Source organism: Colossoma macropomum, unplaced genomic scaffold, assembly GCF_904425465.1.
Source record: "Colossoma macropomum unplaced genomic scaffold, Colossoma_macropomum, whole genome shotgun sequence".
Taxonomy (NCBI): domain Eukaryota; kingdom Metazoa; phylum Chordata; class Actinopteri; order Characiformes; family Serrasalmidae; genus Colossoma; species Colossoma macropomum.
This window is the reverse complement of record NW_023494792.1, coordinates 45,658,149-45,678,509: the sequence shown is the minus strand read 5'-3', so window position 1 is coordinate 45,678,509 and position 20,361 is coordinate 45,658,149. Positions and strand designations below refer to the sequence as shown.

Genomic DNA, 20,361 nt, shown 5'->3' with positions numbered 1-20,361 from the left:
ACCTACATTTTATAATAATAGGTTACACTGAGACTTCTGACTCCAAGACAGGCTTGCTACAGAATACTTGCTACTGATTGCTTTATAGTTTGCTATATAATGCTGTGGAGGTGCTTAATTACTCACATATTAACCTTAAGACTTCTTATTCAATTATTCAGCAACTACTATGATTTATTCAATATCCAAATATTCAAGATATGTATTTATGCCAGTGAGGAATTGAAATGTGAGCACACATGAGCATTTTTAAGGGTTAAGGGGCTAATGTCCTTTAGAGAGCACTGGACTGTCCTTTAAAAACAGTGACACTTCTAAACTATATATCTTATCTATACTGATCTGCACTTTAACAGCCCTAATCATCTACTGGGCTCTGTCTGTCCTTTCATCTCTCTTACCGTCTTGTACTCCATGAGCTCCATCTGCAGCCGAGCTATCTCTGTCCTGAGTGCACTGATCTGCTGGCTGGCCCGATCCTGGTTCACCACCACCTTGTTCTTGATGTTACGTGCCCGGTTAGCATACTTCAGAGTGTTCAGAGTCTCCATGAAGTCCCGGTCTGAGGGGCTGATACAGGCTATCATCACTGTCTGACTGGAGGGCAGGTGGAAGAGACAGAGTGCAAGAAAGAAAGAGAGGGAGGGAAACAGTTTTAATATAATAGCTGCAGAAAACCATCCTCACACAACAATAAACTCTTTAAAGCAATGTTTTGGCCATTTCCTGTATTCTTATCTCAAACAGAAGTAATCAGCCAAGACATGTTTGGTGTCCAGAGTTTTCTTCTTTAGTTCTGCTATATGGCATACATACTAAAAAATGTCTGTATTTTTATACATTTTACAGTCATTGTCATACAGTGTGAGAAACCATAGATTCACTAAGCACTGAATGCAGTTTAGGCAAGATTGTGATGATTTCAGGCATGCAGTTTATACTTCCATTTCTTCTTAGCTACATTATGTTAGAAGCAGACTCCAAACATGTCTTGTCTGATTGATTATTGACTTGGTTTTTCATTTGATTTTTGGACAAACAATTGCTTTTAAGCTAAAAATGGTGGAGCACTCTAGAGATGCAGACCTGTTTCCTCCCAAGGAGTCCTGCAGGAGGCGTGTGAGCTTCGAGTCACGATAAGGCACATGCGTGGAGCGCTTGCTCTTGTCTCCCAGAGCACTGATGACATTACCCAGAGCAAGCTTTCGGAACACACACAGACATAACAACATAATGAAAAAACACTGATATCAAATTCTCAGAGATTATGTGCTGCAGTTCCTCTAATCACCACCAGATGCTGCTGTCAGCACTATGGAGCAGGTGGATCTGAATGTCTAGCATAGAACGATAAGCCTTTTAAAGAAGATTCTCAATAGGGACCAAAACTGCTTATCTTTCAGGCTTGGCTCAAGATTTGATGTTATAATACTGTGTCCCTTCTCTAAAGCCTACCAGTCCACAGTTGATGGAGATGCCCTCTTTAGCCCTGTCCCCCGTTGCCCCTGTTCTCTTCAATCGCTCTGAACCAGCCAAGTCCACAAAGTGAAACTTGGCAGTAAGGGTTTCAAACTCGTTCATCTCTGAGGAGCCGTTGGCCAGTCTGTTGTCCGTCTCAACATTCTAGGGGAGTACATGATCAAGGAGAGAGGGTTATAGTACAATAATAAAAACTGCTTTAAAAATAAGAGGACAGTATTCTTGATTCCAAGAATATATTTTAGGGGTGGGAATCTCTAGGCACCTCACTATTCGATTCGATTACGATTCAGAGGGCTGCGATGCGATTATAAAGCGATTAGCGATGCATCTCGAGTTTCGAGTTCAAGTTTCAAGTTTATTTGTCATTTGCACAACATGTCAGGACATTTATGCATTGAAATGCTTGTGGTGAGGCTCAGCTAATCACTCTACAGAAAGTAAATAAGTAAAAATAAAAATACAAGAAAAACCAACTGAAATATATTAAATCTACATAAAATATACACAGAATATACACAGGACATAGAGACAATATACATTGTAAAGTGACTAAGTGACTCTGTGTTATTGTTATTTAAAGTGACTTGGTACTTTTAAAGCAAAGTATTTGTAATGATCCATAATGAATTTACTTCCAATATCTTTTTTAATAAAACAAATGGAAGTGATGTGGCAAGTGAACTAGAAGGCTCTCATTCAGTGCTCTTGTTTGGAGCACGAGAAGCTGCTGCCACTCATCTGCGATAAAATGCGCTGTTAGGGTGACATAAGATCCAGTGTCAGTGGATGTCCACGCAGCACATGTTACAGCTATTCTACCCATTTTCTTTAGTGATTTTATAACTTTTATATAAGAGAGACTGTCACACACTAAAAAGTGGCGAAGCTGAAGTCGCTTCTCTTTTGAATTCTCCCGTTCCACCTTAAATGGTGCTGCATTTACATTCGCCGCCTCAGTTAGAATTTAAGGTGGAACGGGTAAATTCGAACAAGAAGCTGGAGAATAAGAAGCGACTTCAGCCTCGTAAAACAGTCGAACGGTGAGAGACATTTAACTGATCAACTTCTGAGGAAAAGTTTTCTAGCGGAGATGGGAGGAAAGCGGCTGTAGCTGAGCTAAAGCTTAAAGCAGAGCGAAGTAAATCTGCGTTTTCGTTTATATTGTTTAGTCTATACTAGGACATTATCACACACTGAGACATACTGGACATCAAATGTTGTGGCTCCCAAGGTGGTTTGACTTTTGTTGAAAGGACAAGATGTTATCATTTGTGTTGTGACTCCTGATCTAACCTGGCTTTTAAAGCAGAGGGAGCCGGTCGGATTTCTCGTTTATCCAGTAGTGTTTTTGTTGTGTGCCGTCACAGACTGTCCGGGCGCTGCACTTCCGCCCTTTGCGTTCCGTCAACATTACGTTATAAATTAAATATTTAGAAAATCGTTTCTTGACATTTGTGAATTGATTCAGAATCGTATATATATAATTACAATTCAAACACGTATGAAGACCTCTTACTGTATTGTACTTTCCTTTTAGTTACTTTTATGCATGATTATTTTCTTAACGTAAGAAGTGTTACAAGTCTTATAAGTGTAGTAACAAGTTCTCTTAAAATGTTCATTGGCAGTAAAATGAAAGCAAACCTACATCAATGTCCTACAATCTCTGTTACAATCAGACATCTTATCAGATTCGGTTCACACTCTTGTGTTACCATCAGCACCAACACCATAATATATGCGCTACAACTGTCCTCAGTAGAAGGAGTAAGAGGATGTAAAAATATGAATTTTCACTCCTGAAAGCTGTGGCTTGGGAGATGTAAGTGGGAGGACTCCTTCAGCGGCATTGCTTACATTGTTAGAGGCGCAAACTCTGACTTGGCACAGGTGGATGGTGAAGATGGCATGTGAACGTGAGCTCTGGACGTTCATCTGAGTGCTGGCAGTAGTGCGGGACAGAGCACCCAGCTTCAGACACTGCATCATCTGAGACACAACAAAGTATGAGCTTGGACAGAACAATATTCATGGTAAACACAAACATCCATACTACGGATATACATTACAACTGATTTTGAGTTCGAGTATCTAAAAGAGTTCATGGATAGATATTAGGTTAACAATGGAGAAAGAAAAAAAAAAAACAATGCCTAAAAGGGGAAAAACAGATTACTACAGATCTTGTCTTCAGTGGACTAAGTGCCACCATGTTAGTCTGTCAGAGAAACATATTTAACTCTTTCTGGCACAACAGCCTAGCATATTTAGAGATAAAATCCACGCTATCTCTGTCTTCTCGATCACGTCCTTAACAACGTGTCCTTTGCTACGTGCCCATGTTAAAGCACTCTCGGTTCAGAGAAGCAAATTATAACACAAATTTACTCGCAATGACAATCAAATTATTCACTATATATATATACTGGCACCTCGATCAATTAAACGAGTACTGGTTAAAGATGTGTTATTTTTTTCCAAAATTATTAATACTCATTGTTGGATGGCGTGAGTATTGCGATTCATCAAAACACGCAAGGAAACTCTCACCTAGAACTGTGACTGGTCAGTATGCTCACCGCACACAGTAAAGAACATTGGCAATTGGGCTTATTTGCATATTGCAGCCTTCTGTGATATCGGTATTGGAAAGGCCAATGTTGCGCTTATGATTAACAAATGAAATTCTGTGCAGCTATTATGCACACACATACTCATACTCAAACTCATTCACACACTATAATCCTAACCTCAGCCTCAGAGGTGACCGTGCGTGTGGTGACCCCCACTGTATAGATCCCTCCTGTGGCGTCCTCATGGATCTTAATATTTGATTTCTGCTTTCTGGCTTCTACATCCCGTGTAGTGTCAAACAGGTCCAGCACCTCCTCATTGTACAACTGCAACACAAAGATCAAAAAAAGCCTTGCAAAGATCCAACCTAAATGGTATGTGGTTAATCTTTATCTAACCATGCTTGATGACAGTCAAGGCATTCTGCCTCTTCTTAAGTCAAAGGAAAAGTTGGAGTAAATCAGACATTCCAACAGATAATTCAGGAGGACACCTTCATTTGCAGTAATGTAACATATCTCTGTCTCCAAATGCCAAGATAACAGTATGATTTACAACTATGTGTCAACACTTCTTCTCATGCTGGGCCAGCAGCTGCTGTGCAGCACTATCTCGGGTTAAATTTAAAGCTAAGTGCTGATACTGAGACATAAGTCTCCTGCCTCACTTTCACTCAGGCCAGAAATAACTCCACTGTCAATCATCTAGAGCTACATGCCTCCACAATACTGCTGCTTTTGCTTCTCAGACTCCAGATACAATGAAAACATATCATGGCAAGTGAAATCATCTTAAATCTAGTTGATATATCTATATTATATTGATATATTCTTCCAGGTACAGTATATGTGTGGCATATATCATAGCTCAATAGCCCTCTTCTCAGTCTCCCTATGTAGCTTCACTAATTGCTCGCTTTTTCCCTTGGAGTCTTTTCTGTGTGTTTCATTTTATGAGTTATGCCATCCTTTAGCCATTCGTCAGAGGTGTGTTTCTGACCACAGGACCACTGTAACCTGGATATTTTTGGTTGGTGGTCTGTTCTGAAGTAGTCTCATACATACAATTTTCAACCCAAACTATTTTATGACCTAATATTTTTAGAATATATTTTAATATTTGTTTACGTTATCCATTATTCTTCATTTTTACATTTTTTAAAAGTGACATGTAAATCTAGATACGAGAGTCTGATTTTATTAATTTTGGTCCATTCATCATCAAATGTTTACATTATGTAAAAGGCAGCTGCTATTTTCTTTCTTTTTTGACAAAATGACAGCGATGAAATGTCTCTGGTGACAGATGACAGGTTTTGTCCTCATTATTTTGAGTATTTCAAGGACTGGGCAGTTGCAGAGTGACGGATGTGTTCTCACCTCTAAAAACTGGGCGTTGATCTTGAACTCCGGTACAGGACGCCCTTGCTCAATAGCGGCTTGCCGCCTCTCTTCGATGCCCCTAAAGAGATGGCTGACAGCCCGTGGAATGATCCCGAGTTCCTCCTCGCTGATGGTCACGTCAAAACCTGTGCCCATGGTGTATGTCTTTCCTGAGCCAGTCTGGTAGAGAACGGAGAAGAGAGGGAGTGATTGACCACATATGCAGCTGAATTATGATCAATTTTAGCCTAATAATGCAGACTATAGTTTAACCTGGAGATATTTCAATTTAAATATGAAACAATTGTTCAGCCCTGTTCATACTGCTTCATTTAACTGCATTATATAATAGCTGCATTAGTCAAACAGCTCACAGTGCTGTAATGCATAACTGTGTTCATTTACTTCCTAAAACTTAGGATGTAATCAGAATGCAAACTGGTACTTTGCATTTAGTTAGAGAACTGGGGTGCCCTTATATTATGAAGTGCTTTGGAGTGGAGGGCATGGAAAACAACAAGGTTCTTTGACAGCCTGCTAAATCTGAAGCTCATTAAGTGTTTTTACCTCTGCTGGGTAGAAGGTGATTGATAGTTAGCATGCAATAGTTTTGGTATAAAAAGGCAGAAGTTTTCCTTTTGTCTGCAGTGATGGAGTGGAGTAACCAGGCAGACAAAAGGGGCTTGGGGGTCTCTGTTGTCATGGTCACAGAAAAAAGAATGCAACGTTGGGCCCAAATTCACACGTCATCCCCCCGAACTACACGGCAGCCTCTGAAAGAGTCTGACAGTGAGACAACAACTGGGGGAGCACACAATGAGCTTGAGTTGGGAGTCTCTTCTGAGAAAAGAAGAGAGAGGCACACTGGACTCATCTCCTGAGGAATTATTATGCAGTTTTGTAACTGGGGATGGAAAAGAAAAAGACCAAGTCTATCTGACAGATAGCATGCAGGTGACTCCTAAGGAACAGCCCATTTGGTTAATTCATCAAACCAATAAAATCTCCTCTCAAGCTCCTTGTTGAAACATGTCTGCTGTTGCAGTGTTGACAGAGGTTTCACAGCTTGTTTGCTTTTCTTCATGGCTGATATGAAACGAGCTCCACAGAGACAAGCACAGCTGTAAGCACCTTTTTATTGTGCAATACTGTTTCACAGAACACACATGGCACATCAGTAAGAGAGAGAAAAAAAAACAATCTAGCTTGTAATCTCCACAGTACTGTTGCATCTGAAAGCATTAACACTTACCTAACCTCTAGTTTATGTAAAAGAAAGCATTTTAATCTAACCTGGCACAACCAACCTTGGGAATTATTTGGATTAAATGATTCTTACCTGGCCATAAGCAAAGATAGTGGCATTGTAGCCTTCAAAGCAGCCTTCAATGAGCTTCTCAGTGCAGTTGCTGTAGATGGCATCCTGCTGGGAGTCCATGTCAAACACATAGTCATATGTGAAGGCCTTGTCCTTGCCCAGAACCACCTGGGGTTCTCCAAGGGTGACAAATGTGCAAATGTGACATCCCTCAATTTTCTCCTTTGCCAGTTGTGGACGAATCCTGCACAGAGAGAGAGAGAGAGAGAGAGAGAGGAGAGAGAGAGAGAGAAGGAAAACAAAAGGTTAGCAGTCATGCTAGTCATGCAGTGAGTGTTTCCATTGAAACCATACACTCTTTAAACATAAATGGTAGCCTGTCACTGGGCCTGATTAAATACATTTGATATATTGACATTTTGACTGGAGGAATGCAGGTATGGGGTTGGGCAAAGCCTAGCTTGCAGTGTGCCAAGCAAGTGCCAGGATTCTACAGAGCACATTACTGCATGCCACAATGCACTCTGAATTGGGTAACTAACATTACTAATATGTAGAGTGTACTCTAATCTCTTACCAAGAGCTTGATGAATGTAAGTCATGCACAACAGCAAGCTGTAATGATTGCATCATCTACACATATTGCAGGTGGGTGTGGTTGTACTACAGCAGTTGTGTGAATGATAACACAGGGTCATAGTCAAAAGCTAATGAGGGTTTGGGGAAAATGCCCCTGAAATAAAAAAAGGCAAACATGCCCCTAAATGAATCCCACTCTCTTAAAAAAAGATGGCTCTTTAAGGGTTCTTTAGTAAAGAAAATGGTTCCACATATAACCATGAACACCCAAATAACCCTTTGTGTGGTTAAAGGGCTCTTTGCATGGTGAAGGCGTTCTTCAGATTGATGGAAAATGTGCTGTAGATGGTTCTATATAGAGCCTTTTTGAAAAGGGTTCTATAGAGCACCAAAAAGGTTCTTCTATTGTTAGAGTGTCAAGACTATTACAATAGAAGAACCCTTTTTGGTGCTATATAGAACCCTTTTTAAAAAGGTTCTATGTAGAACTATCTACAGCACATTCTCCATCAATCTGAAGAGCCCTTTCATGATGCAAAGAATAATGTAAAGGGTTCTTTGGGTGTTCATGGTGCTACACAGAACCATTTTCTTTGCCAAAGAACCCTTGAAGAACCATATGTTTTAAGGGTGTATGTTTTAAAAAACAACTGACATGTTACATTTTAGCCTAATTATACAAAGGCTGCATATGAAATACAGCTTTAGTGCCCTTGCAGATGCCATAATGGATTCTGGCTGAAAAAATATTTTATATATTATTTCAGCAAAGTGGATCAATTAATGGCACTGGTGTAAAATTATGTGGATGAAACAAACAGTAGCTATTTATTAAAAAAAGGCTAGACTCATCTGCTGCAACATGGAAAACAGGCCTACTGATCCACAGAACAACATGCAAGGTTAGAAAAACCCTTAAAGGGTTATAAACACCCCTGATTGTCAAGCCAGGAGGGCAAAAACTCAAAATAAAAAAGCTAATTTCTGACAATGCATTGAGTGCATGCAATATAAGCAACTGAAGTTGTGCATATGCATGTATGCATGTGGTTATGTGTGTTGGCAATGTGATGATGAGTGACTGCAGTGTGTGCAGAATGTTACAGTACTGTGCACGGAGCTGCGCAGCTCACTCTAGCCAGCTCACATACAGAGCTTACTCTGTTCAGGGGGTGAGGGGAGAACTCAGCATATTCACTAGGTACACAGTCACACCCTGCTTTTCATTAACTCATTTTTTCTGTTTGTTTTTACTCATCTGTTTCCTACCAAACCACTCCACACTACGTCTATGTCTAACTGCCCCTACCACAGGCCATCCGCCTGTGTTATATATTCTCTGATGTCCCATTTGTTCCTATTTGGAAAGTCAAGGTCTCCCTCATTCATTGTGCGCTAAACCACCAAAAGGGCAGTTATTTTTGCATAAAGTCATAATACATTGAAGAGATGGTGTGGCAAAAAATCCAAATGTTATCCTCAAATGTAGCCGATCAGTCAAGTTTATTAAGTTTGCTTCGTTTAGTTCTGCACTGGAACTACATTAGCCCCACAGCTCCAGTGTAAAACTTAAGATGTAAATTTTAGACAACACATGTTTTGAGGTAGGGGCAAAATTGTCTAAATATGACTTATCAATAACTAAGCAGTAAATAAGAACAGCAGCTTGGACTCACAGTAAAAGTTAGCCTATTTAAGCTGGAGTAAAAGTGGCAGAAGCTGATTAAACACATAAACAATAATATAGTATCAGTGTGACTTCTGTGATGCCTTGATGCAAACTGCCAACTGGATAGCGAGCTAGTGTTGTAATCCCTGGCACTGCTGGGGCAGAGGATACAGTAGTAACAGTACATTGCCATAGAGCTGTTATTGTGTGCCCATGACATCAGAACCCAGCTATTTAGCATCCAACTCTGAGCGCCCATCTCCAAGGACATGAATGGAAAGAGAGTCAGAGAGAGAAAAAGTATGTATTAGAAGGCAAGCCCTACGACAAACAGCTTGACTCAAAAAGAGCAGCGTTTTCCAAAGAGTAATAGGGAAACAGAATACTTCTATGAACTAATCTCATCAATAAAATATGATAAACTGGCTGTCATCAGTCACAATGTAACTTTTTAATGTAATGGCTGGTTTTGTACTGTAAACAGACAATTTGAAAGTGATAAATAGGCATATCTGAATAGCTGTACAGTAAAAGCCTTCCACCTACTTTCTTCTTCCAGGCAAACATAAGAAGACAACCAAGCACAGCTCTTCCAAAGCTCTGTCATCGGTTCTCTTCATTCCACCACAAAGCTTAGAAGTAGCATTGTAGTGATGTAATGGTGATACTTAAAGCATGCCAGTTTTAAGTAGCTAAAAAAATCATATAGCAATATTAATGGCTGATATATATAATACGGTCAAATATTTGACAGACTCCAGTAGTTTTAGTTAAACAGTGCTTTACTGACTGATATAGTAATGTGTGCAATTTTTTCTTATTAAACCCTTTGCTGGGATGTAAAAAATACTATTTTTGCATTTTAATCTATAGTCCTGTTTCCAAAAAAGTTGGGATGCTGTGCAAAATGCAAATAAGAACAGAATGCAATAATGTGTAAATCATTTAAACCCTATATGTAATTGAAAATAGTACAAAGACAACACATCAAATATTGAAAGTGAGGAAGTTAATAAATGCTCATTTTGAATTTGACGCCAGAAACACGTTCCTAAAAAGTTGGGATGGGGCAACAAAAGACTGGTAAAGTTGTGTAATGCTAAAAACACCTGGTGGTTAACTGGCAAAACAGGTCAGTATCGTGACTGAGTATGAAAAGAGCATCCCAGTGAGGCTGAGTCCTTCAGAAGTAAAGATTATGAGGGGTTCATCCCTCTGTAAAAGACTCCACAGTTAAATTGCGCAACAATTCAAGAATAATTTTTCTCAATGAAAAATAGCAAATAAATGGGGGATTTCATCGTCTACAGCACATAATATCATTAAAAGATTCAGAGAATCCAGAGAAATCTCTCTGTACAGTTCATTGCTGCCTCCAAGAACGCAAGTTAAAACTCTACCATGCAAAGAAGAAACCATATATAAACAAAATCCAGAAACGCTGCCGCCTTCTTTGGGCCCAAGCTCATTTAAGACGGACTGAGGCAAAGCGGGAAAAGTATCCTGTGATCCGTCAAATCAAAATTTGAAATTCTTTTTGGTCATGGAGACTTTTGTTTCCACATCATGAAACAAAAAAAATACAACAAAGGAGACCAGAATTGAAATCCTATATCAAGCAACAGTGGAAAAAAATTCTGTCCTCACAGCATCACTGAATCATTAATGCATTCAAGGGAGAACAACTCCCTCTGTACTCTGCTAGCTGGCCATGCCTGACCAGCAAGTATGTCATTCTTCTTTCTGACAAGGAAAATGACACAGACAAGACATACAGTTTTCAGGCTTAAACTTGAATCTCTGCAGTAAGGTGTATCACTGCACAGCTAAACAGTATCACTTCCTGGATAACAGAGAAGAGATGTGTGTCTCTAATAAGATCATAACATTGTGTTAGCAACTAAAAACATGCAGAGGTCAAATAAAGGTAACCACAATATTTAAAAGTATGACTTCACCATCATGCTACCATATCTTATTACCCTCAATTACTCCCTTCCTGCTTTCTTTTGTAATTTTCAGCCATTGGCATAAAAGAAAAATAACCTTTGCAGAGCAGTAAAAAGTCTTGTTGCCAGAACTGTGAGGGGCTGAGAATACTTTGACCTCACAAAAAACAGATGAACATCCCCTTTAACTACAGCAGCATTCAGATTTTTCATCTTACTTGGATAACGACATAAGAATTTAAGATTTCTTTGCCGTTGTTTTAATAGGAGAAAATAAAACACTCCAATGAAGACAAAATATCTTGAGTTTGTAAGATATTCTTTTAGCACAGAGTACCACTTCTCTGGAAATATTCAAGAATGGTTAATTGGAAAATCTAATTTACACAATTTTAAATGTATCCCAGATGTAGTTGATCAGTTTGGAGTACAAATATTGCTTCTTTAGATTAGAGCAGGAGCTAGGAGGCTAACTAAACACTACAAGCAAATAGTCATCAAAATCTTTTCCATAAATACTATCCATGCTCAAAACTTTTCTCAACCTGCATCCAGCTCCTCACTAATGTCATGCAGACTTCATTAAGGTTGTGGAGTCTATATGGTTTAAGACAAAGTATGACTGTAAACTAAAAAAATGAACAAGACTTCATAGTTTAGCTGAACACTGCAGACGGCCACAGAGACAACAGAAATCTGTGTGTAATCTGTAACGTCCATGTGCCTGAGTGACCTATGAGCACGTGAAGGCAGTGAAATTCTGCGGGAGATTTGGAATTCAGCACACCTGTTGTGCAAAGTGGCTGTCTGCAGCATTCAGCTACACTGTGAAGTCTTATGCGTTTGTCCTGCGGTTTAGGTGAGTTAAGGTAAGTTTTGGGGATGTATTTCAGTGACTCTTGACTTCTAGTGTTTGTTAGCAACATCAGCCTTGTAGCTTTAGCGCTAAACTAAGAAAGCAAAATTTGGACACCAAACATGTCTCAAGTATTCGAGTCCATCTGAAGTAAAAGTGGAAAAATGTCTAAATTTATTTTTTTTGCCAAATAACATAAAATATCTTGATACCTTATTAGATAATTAGAAAAAATCATGACACACAAATATCATGGGCTCAGCACTACAGTTGTGTTCGTAGAATATTAGAATATATTTTATTCTATTTTGAATTTGTGAGTTTTGGCAACAACGTATCAAAGAAAAAACGGTAGTGTAGACTCAAAACTTGTCTAAACAGAGTGTAAACTGAATGTAAATATAATTTACTGTGCAACTCATTAACTAAGTATATACTCATGTAATTATGTTTCAACAATGTTAATAATAATACATTAACAAACATAATAACTATCATCTTCTAATGGTTAAACTGCTAAACTATGCCTGTGATTGCTGTGGTTGTCATTGTCCACAGTTGCTAGTTTTGAATGGAACTTTATTTATTTATTTATTATTTTTTACAAGATACATTATATGAAGACAGAAAAAGTATTAACCCTTTAAATGGCCAGGGTCCCCCGGCAGGCCCAAAGTTTTGTTACACACTTCTATAACCTAAGAATAGTTCAGCCAGTTTGCACTTAAGTCCTTGTAGTTACTGAATAATAAACCTTAGTATGTAATAAACCTGGGATTTTAAGGAGTTGATGTGTATGAGTAGCCAAGTCTGAGAAACACTGAAGTAATGTAGTATATCTTGGCTATACGAGCATTATGACAGCCCACTAACTCCCATGAGCTCATCAAAAGGGGGCCACACTTGGATGCTGTGTCTGTAATTTTGAGAGTTATAAAAGATATTGTGAGAAGTTAATGAGAGCAGAGCCCACTGCCTTCACTCTCCACATGGTGGCCATGTAGCACCCCAGTTAAGGGGGCTGAAAGGTTTCAGCTTTAAGTTTGAATGTAAACACATCTCCTCCAGCACAGGCATAAGGGCTTCTTTCTTAGTCCTTTCTAGACTTTCTTCTTAAAGTCAGTATACTCTATGCTCACAAAGCATGTTTCAGTGAGGATCTTTCTTACCTCTCTCTGACTGCTCTCTGTTACAGTAAGAAACAGAGCACAAAGAACAAACACATTTATATTCATACATAGTGCTACATTATATAAATATATATATAATTTTAATTCTGTTTCTTTTTAAGGTTTCTTGTTTACATCCAATACATTTTTCTAGAGTGTTTTGAAAGGCTATGCATGGTTTGTTACTGTTCTAAACAACTGTACAAAACTGTACTTAAGGTGCCACAGTGTATACCCCTCTTTCTTCTTAAATAATTAACAGATTAACTCATTTCTCAATTACTATTATAATTAATAGTGACAACGTCTTTGGTAAATGTCTGTTTCATTGAGCCAGAAAGTGTCATCAACAGTATGTTCTATGGGTTTTAATGGGTGCTTAGGTAAATTCTCTTGACAAAATTAAAGCAAAATATACTGAGCAGGGGGGTGGTCAGGGCTAAGGAGAAAGAAGAAAGTAGTCCAGTTCCAAACGACCCCTAACAATGTGACAGCTCCACTTAGCTTCAAGCCACAGGCCTCATTACAATGATTACAGTAACATCAGCCCTCTCTGCAGATCTTCGTTTCTCAGGGAAGGCTTTGTGGTCTGAGCTAAAGTTGAACTTGATGCACTACTAAATCCTGAACTTGACGTACAAAAAGATTTGGATCTCTGCAGCTGAACTGTCCTAATCCTAAGTTAAAAAAATTGCTTCATGGGGACTTATCTTACAGCAGGGGGTTTATCTGTCAGAGTGAACTACAGGAATCTGCCCAGAGTAAACAAGATAAACAAACAATAGGCTAATGTACAGCATGAGTAGCAATACTGAGAACTCTGACTCATGCAGATAAGTCGATGACAACAACCAGTACCAGTCCTAAATGGGCCCCCAGAGAGGACACAAGCATTATCAGTGATTTGATTTGCTGTTCTCATTTATAGCTGACGCATCATCTGTCCCGGAGATGGGAGGTCGTCTGGAGCTCACCTCATCCTGCATCATAGTGACTTTGCGTTTTCAAAGGATGGACAGGCAACAGGGCTACACAAATGCTGATTAAACTGAAGTAATAATAAAATACAAAAATATTAAAGAACCATTCACTATTGTGCAAAATAAAAAGCAACGGAATACTAACAGCTACTTACTTCAGAACCAATGACATGATGTATCTGTTTTCTCATCACAGCTTTTAACAATGTGTTTATTGCAGAAAATATGGTGATGATGACAAAAAAATAACCTTTGTGGCATGGATTCCACAAGATGTTGAATTTTGAAATACTGAAATTCTGGTCCATGCTGACATGAGTGCATCATGCAATTCCTAATGCACTTTCATGCTCTGAATCTCAAATTCTACCACATCCCATAGGTGTTCTACTGGATTCAGATCTGGTAACTGATTTTTACACCACCTCCATCAGCTTGGATTGTTGACACAAGGCAGGTTTGGTCCACGGAATCATGCTTTTTGTCACCAGATTTTGACTCCACATCTATGTGCCTCAGCAGAAATCAAGATTCATCAAACTAGGCTTTGTTTTTCCACTCTTTAACTGTTCAGTTTGGTGAGCCTTTGCCCACTGCAACCTCAGCTTTCTGTTCATGGCTGACAGAAGTGGAACCCAATGTGATCTGCTGTTGTAGCCCATCTGCCTTAAGGTTCAATGTGTTGTGCATTCTGAGATGCTTTTCAGCTCACCATAATTGTACAGAGAGGTTATCTAAGTTACCATAGCCTTTCTGTCAGCTCAAACCAGTCTGGACATTCTCCTTTAACCTCTCTCAAAGCACTCTGCAGAATTGCCACTGGATATTCTTTCTTTATTGCACCATTCTGAGTAAACTCTAGAGACAGCTGTGCGTGAAAATCCCAGAAGATCAACAGTAGCAGAAATAGTCAAACCAGCCTGACTAATTAGATAGACTAGGCAGTGAACTTCAGTAGCCCAGGTGGCTAGAAGCAAAACAGGAGAGCTGAGCTAGCCTGTGTGCTGCATGTTAAAACTATGTTATGGGCCAGTATTTTAAGCTTTCCGAGCATGTGTTTTGTAGTTGTCCACCTCATCTCCTGGTGGGAGAGCAGGGTCAGTTCCAGTGCAGAGAAGCAGGCTTATAATGGTTTGTGCCGGTAATGTAATGATGTCTTTCTGGCGCCGTGTGAGGTATTTACATCTGTTCTGTCTTCACTGCTCTAATAACGTGTTTATCATTTCATATTGCGATAACAATAAAAATACGATTCATTGTGCAGCCCCAGTCAAAATCACTTTTTTCCTGACTCTGATGGTTGAAGTGAACATTACCTTAAGCTGCTGGCCTGTATCTGTATTTTTTAGCACTGCACTGCTGGCACACGACTAGCTGATTTGATAACTGCATGATTGAGTAGGTGTACAGGTGTTCCTAATGAAGTGCTCAGTGAGTGTGTATTTATGATGCAAAGGCACACGGTATGTTATCTAACCGGTCGGTACACCCCCTACGATTCAATACGCACACGTGTACCACGGTATTACAATATGCTTGTCATTTTCCTATAATTTCCACAACTTGCTTGTTATGCTGCAGACTGCTAGCACATTGTACATTCAAATCTACATAACATCTCTGGAGCCTATCAAAGTTTCCCTGGAGCCTATCAGCCTTCTGTATGCAAATACGAGCTGGAGAAGAGACTCTCTCAGCTCCAATGAGACAATGGTGAGCACTGGCAAAACAAAGAAAATTTATATCAAATTTTAAATAAAGGGGTTTACTACTCATGACTGAAAGCTGTTCTTTGTTGGTGACTGTTGTTTTACAAGCCATATTAAGCGATTCTGAATTGCCAACTACACATTTTGAGCATACTGACTTCCACAAAGCATTACTTAATTAAATTTTGAGCAGTGCACCTGGTGACAAAGCAATGCAATGGTGCTCACGACTCCGGCAGCCAGTCTTTTAGGTGGACAGCTAATAGTAAGTTGCCACAGCTAATGCTACTAACCTAGCCTTTCTTAGCTTGCATCGTCCAGCTCAAACACAACCAGTTTGTGATGAGGTAGTAAACTGGAGATGCACCAATACCACTTTTTCCCTTCCGATACCAATATGTGTTCCAGTATCGGCCAATACTGAGTACCAATACTGGTACTAACTCTATCTAACCTATCTCACATATAAGTCCTAATATTTATACAGTTACATTTTTAAAATATATATTTTGGTAAAATCTATGTTCTGCATCACAAATAAAACACATTCAGCTTGGCTAGATGGCATTTACTTGTTGGATTATACTTATTAGATGCTTAAGAAAACTTATTTTTGTTTATTTACTGTGTGTCTATTTAGTATTTAGTATTTTATAATTAGAAATAAGAAACATGTTTAACAACTTACATAAATGTAAAATATTTTTATTGTGCAGCACAGTTAAAAACAGACCTGAACAGTATACAGATAAACCTGTGGTGTTTACGCATCAGCACACAGCAGCTTCTCTGGCTCAAAAATAGAGCTGAATGTTGTTCACATCCAAATATCTCAAGTCATTTGTCTTATATGTGCGTCTTGTTCCCTCATGCTGCATCACTGAGTGTCAGTTGAGTAAATATCATTGTCATTCATGCTGTCAGTATTAGCGACTTGCAGTGTTTTTTCTGGCTTGGTTGAAGCAACAGCCCTTGAGACCCCACTGCTGAGAGACACAGCTGACTGACAGAGGCACACCACAGGCACGGCTAGTGGACACACAGGCCCGGCTAGTGGACTGCTATGCTAAAGGCTAAATCGAGGCTAAATATCATTACACCGAGAGTCCGGCGGATCCCTCGGCTCTCTCAATAACATTAACTCAGACAGTAAGTGACCACACGGCAGCAGACGAGTGAGACGCGTCAGAAATTGCTTTGTGATATTGTTCATATATATATTGGTATCCCCATCATCGATGCCGATACCGATACAGTATTGGTATCATAGCAACACTATAGTAAACTGATGTCATGTGATAAGTCTTGCTGAAAGCTTTATTTAATCCAGTTTATACAAGTGTAAAAACGAAATTGAATCTGGCATTTATTGGCCAAAGTTAACCTTTATGTCTTAATGTCATTACATTAAATTAAACTATCACTGTGATACTCTGTGTTTGGCTTTAGGTCCTGTTCTGGTGTTTACTGTGAAGATGAATTAAGGATTATCTGTTATTTGCACATAGAAACTAGGGCTGGTCGATACAACAATAACAATAATTTTCAATAGAAATATAAGAAATGTTTGATAAATGTTCGATATAAGAGACCATTCTCACACTTCCACCTTATAGTGACAGCCCTGGTGGCATTTTGTCATTTTGTACTTTAAGAAAAGCGATACTACTCTGTTGTCGCCATGAGAGTGTGCATACATATAGATACACTTAACCTCTGTGGGTTTTTCAGTGTTATTTTAGGGCCAAGCTAATGGTGCTGTACGTATATTTTCTTGCTATATACGAATACATACATATACACACACACACACACACACACACATACATATATATATATATATATATATATATATATATATATATATATATATATATATATAGTGAGAGAGAGAGAGAGAGAGCAAGAAAATATACATAGAGCACCATTAGCTTGACCCTAAAATAACACTGAAAAACCCACAGAGGAACTAGCAGAAAGTAACATTTTCGTAGCAGTGATCAAAATGTATCAACAATTACAGCATGTATGAGGCCACGGGCACAGTGTCAATGGTCAGCGGTTACTGTGAATAAGGAGCTCTGTTTTATGCACTGGTTATTTGAGAGAAAATACTGCAGAATCAATGCTGTCTTTGATTCAAACATTGAGAAATTAATCGAGACTGTAATTTCAAAACGATTCATTGTGCAGCCTTAACAGGCAATATCATCAACACAAAAACAATGAAACACGGCCACTGGCCAATCTGGACACAGCATACCCAGACAATACACAATCCCATAGAAATGCACTGCTGATTGCTGATGCATTACAGAAAAGCCATGCTATAAGTTTCTCAAGAATTTAAGTACCTCTGGAATTTTAAATAAAGAGCTTTACTACTCGTGACTGAAAGTTGTTCTTTGTTGGTGACCGTTGTTTTACAAGCCATATCAAGTGATTCTGAATTTCAAAGCAAACATTTTGAGCATATGGACTCCCGCAAAGCATTACTAACTTGAATTAAATTTTGAGCAATGCAACTGTGACATAGACTTTGTGCTGCTAAACACATACTGGCAAACAAAAGGATCTACTAAATTCCACTGACCTACTTTCTGCATACTGATTTTCATCTGTCAACATAAATAGATCAAAAGCAGTATATATACCCAATATGGGATGGTGGATAAGGAAAAATGTAAAATGTATTCATACATCTAAACCGCTTATCCTTCTGCGTCGCGGTGGGGTGCTGGAGCCTATCCCAGCTGTCATTGGGCGGAAGGCAGGATACACCCTGGACAGGTCTAAAATGTATTCAATATACTGAATTTAAACAGGAATGTACATGTCACAGCTGTGCGATAGCAGTAGCCTAAGGTCTGAAACAGAAACACTTCAAAACATACAAAGAGTAAGATGAAATAACACTGAATCTTTTCTAAGTGATACACACAGCAACCACTGTTTTGGCTCTCCCACAACCACTCTGTGTGCCTCAAAAAGCCTCCAATAAAAATGTGAAAAAGCACCCACTCATTCTTTAAACATAAACCCAGAGAAACATGATCACTGAGCTGTTCTCAGATCTGTGGTAGGGCAGAGACAGGGTTGCTTTCTTCCTTTCTGTGTAACTTCAGTCAGGGGATCCACAATGGCAGCTTGTCTAACCTGCTCCTGTGAACCTACCAGGAAAAGTTTTCCTGAGTAAATGACTGGCCAAACTAAAAGGAACAGGGCAAGAAAGAAACAGAAACTGGCTGTTAGGATTTCCCCTTCATCACCTGTCAGAACAGCAGGTCTCATTTGTCATCCTTGTTGTGATTTCTAAAGTCTCTGCTTACATGTGCAAAATCTATTATATTGCCAAGATAAAGGCATTCACAGATTTGTGGTGTTTTGGGCTAAGCCTAAGCCAGTGTTGACATTAAGTGTCTTCTGGGGTGGGAGCTGAGGGTAGTTTACTGTTTTGAGCAACTACTTTTAGTTCGAGCTCTATTGTTGAAAGCTTATGTGAGAGCTAATGTAGAGGTTTCTGGTACAATAACATTTGGGAACAGGTACAAACCAGCCTTGTCTGACCCTCAGGCTCAGGGGAGAAAATACCACTTTCCTAAACAGATTTGCAAAGTATAAATTCACACCTAAGTGCAGATTCTAATCTTACTTGATCGGTGAAATCACAGTAGTGTGGGAAAAGAACTTCAGGCACCAGCTTTGTGGAAGAGTTTGTGACTGCTACTAATACTAATTGTTAGGTATTAAACATTATAATAATATCGACTAGTAATACTGTATGTAATACTGATGATTGCCTCTGATCAGATCAGACTATTTTACCGTTGAGCTTTGGCTGATCCAATCTGATCTTTGTGTTTTCGTACATAAGACAGCCACACAACATAGAGAAGATATGCTAACCTGCCAGTTAACACTACAATAATAATGACTTTTCTTTAATATATGCACAATGTGACACTTTGGACTGATGTTCTGCTTTTGGCATAGCTTTTTTAGCTTTTTTTTGTCCATTTTAGTGTGTACATATTGGCTTATGATCTAATATGTCTGACTTACATGACAATTTGGCTACCAGCTACTTTAATATTCTGTATCTATATAAAATCACTGCATTTGTGCTATGTGCATACTATGTGCATACTCTTATATTTTGTTTTTTGTGAACTATTTCTGTGAAATAACAGTTTCTAAAGTCATTAAGCCACCATCCACCAGCTTCACACAGCATGGCAAAAAGGACTGAGTGGATGAGATGTGCACAAACCCTTTTTTCTGTAATAACGTGAACGTACCTTTAGTCATAATGTACACCAAATTGAAAGGCTGTACGACCTTAACAAAGAGCTGGATGCAGAGTGAGCTGTCTGAAAGAAGTTTTGGTGATATGTTAACAGAAGCAATTTGAGCTATTTCGGTGACTACTGAGTTCTAGTGTTTGTTAGCAGTGGTAGCCTTGCTGCTCCAATTCTAAACTACAGAAGCAAATTCTGGGCTCCAAACATCTCTTGGCTGATGACTTAATCTGAGCTATGTGGAAAACTGTGTAAATGAGATTTTTCGCCAAACTATTACTTTAAACCAGAAGTAGCGTGGGTATAGCAGAATGTAAAACTGACCGAAAAACGTAGTGGGCGTCTGGTGGCATGCCGCTCTCAGTAAAAGGTAGAAAGTAGACTCAAAGCGTAGCC

At 39.0% G+C, this 20,361-nt stretch overlaps 1 protein-coding gene across 5 annotated transcripts in view; it reads right to left on the bottom strand.

The window, feature by feature from the left end:
• LOC118812376 (kinesin-like protein KIF21A) overlaps positions 1-20,361 on the bottom strand; it is a 55,985-nt gene that overhangs the window by 27,058 nt on the left and 8,566 nt on the right. For all 5 annotated transcript variants that reach the window (XM_036577341.1, XM_036577343.1, XM_036577342.1 and 2 more), the window contains exons 2-8: positions 6,778-7,000; positions 5,436-5,618; positions 4,233-4,382; positions 3,340-3,471; positions 1,456-1,623; positions 1,087-1,202; positions 402-597 (exon numbers count right to left, since the gene is read on the bottom strand). In XM_036577341.1, coding sequence (XP_036433234.1) covers positions 402-597; positions 1,087-1,202; positions 1,456-1,623; positions 3,340-3,471; positions 4,233-4,382; positions 5,436-5,618; positions 6,778-7,000 — 1,168 coding nt within the window. The remainder of the gene's footprint in view (positions 1-401; positions 598-1,086; positions 1,203-1,455; positions 1,624-3,339; positions 3,472-4,232; positions 4,383-5,435; positions 5,619-6,777; positions 7,001-20,361) is intronic.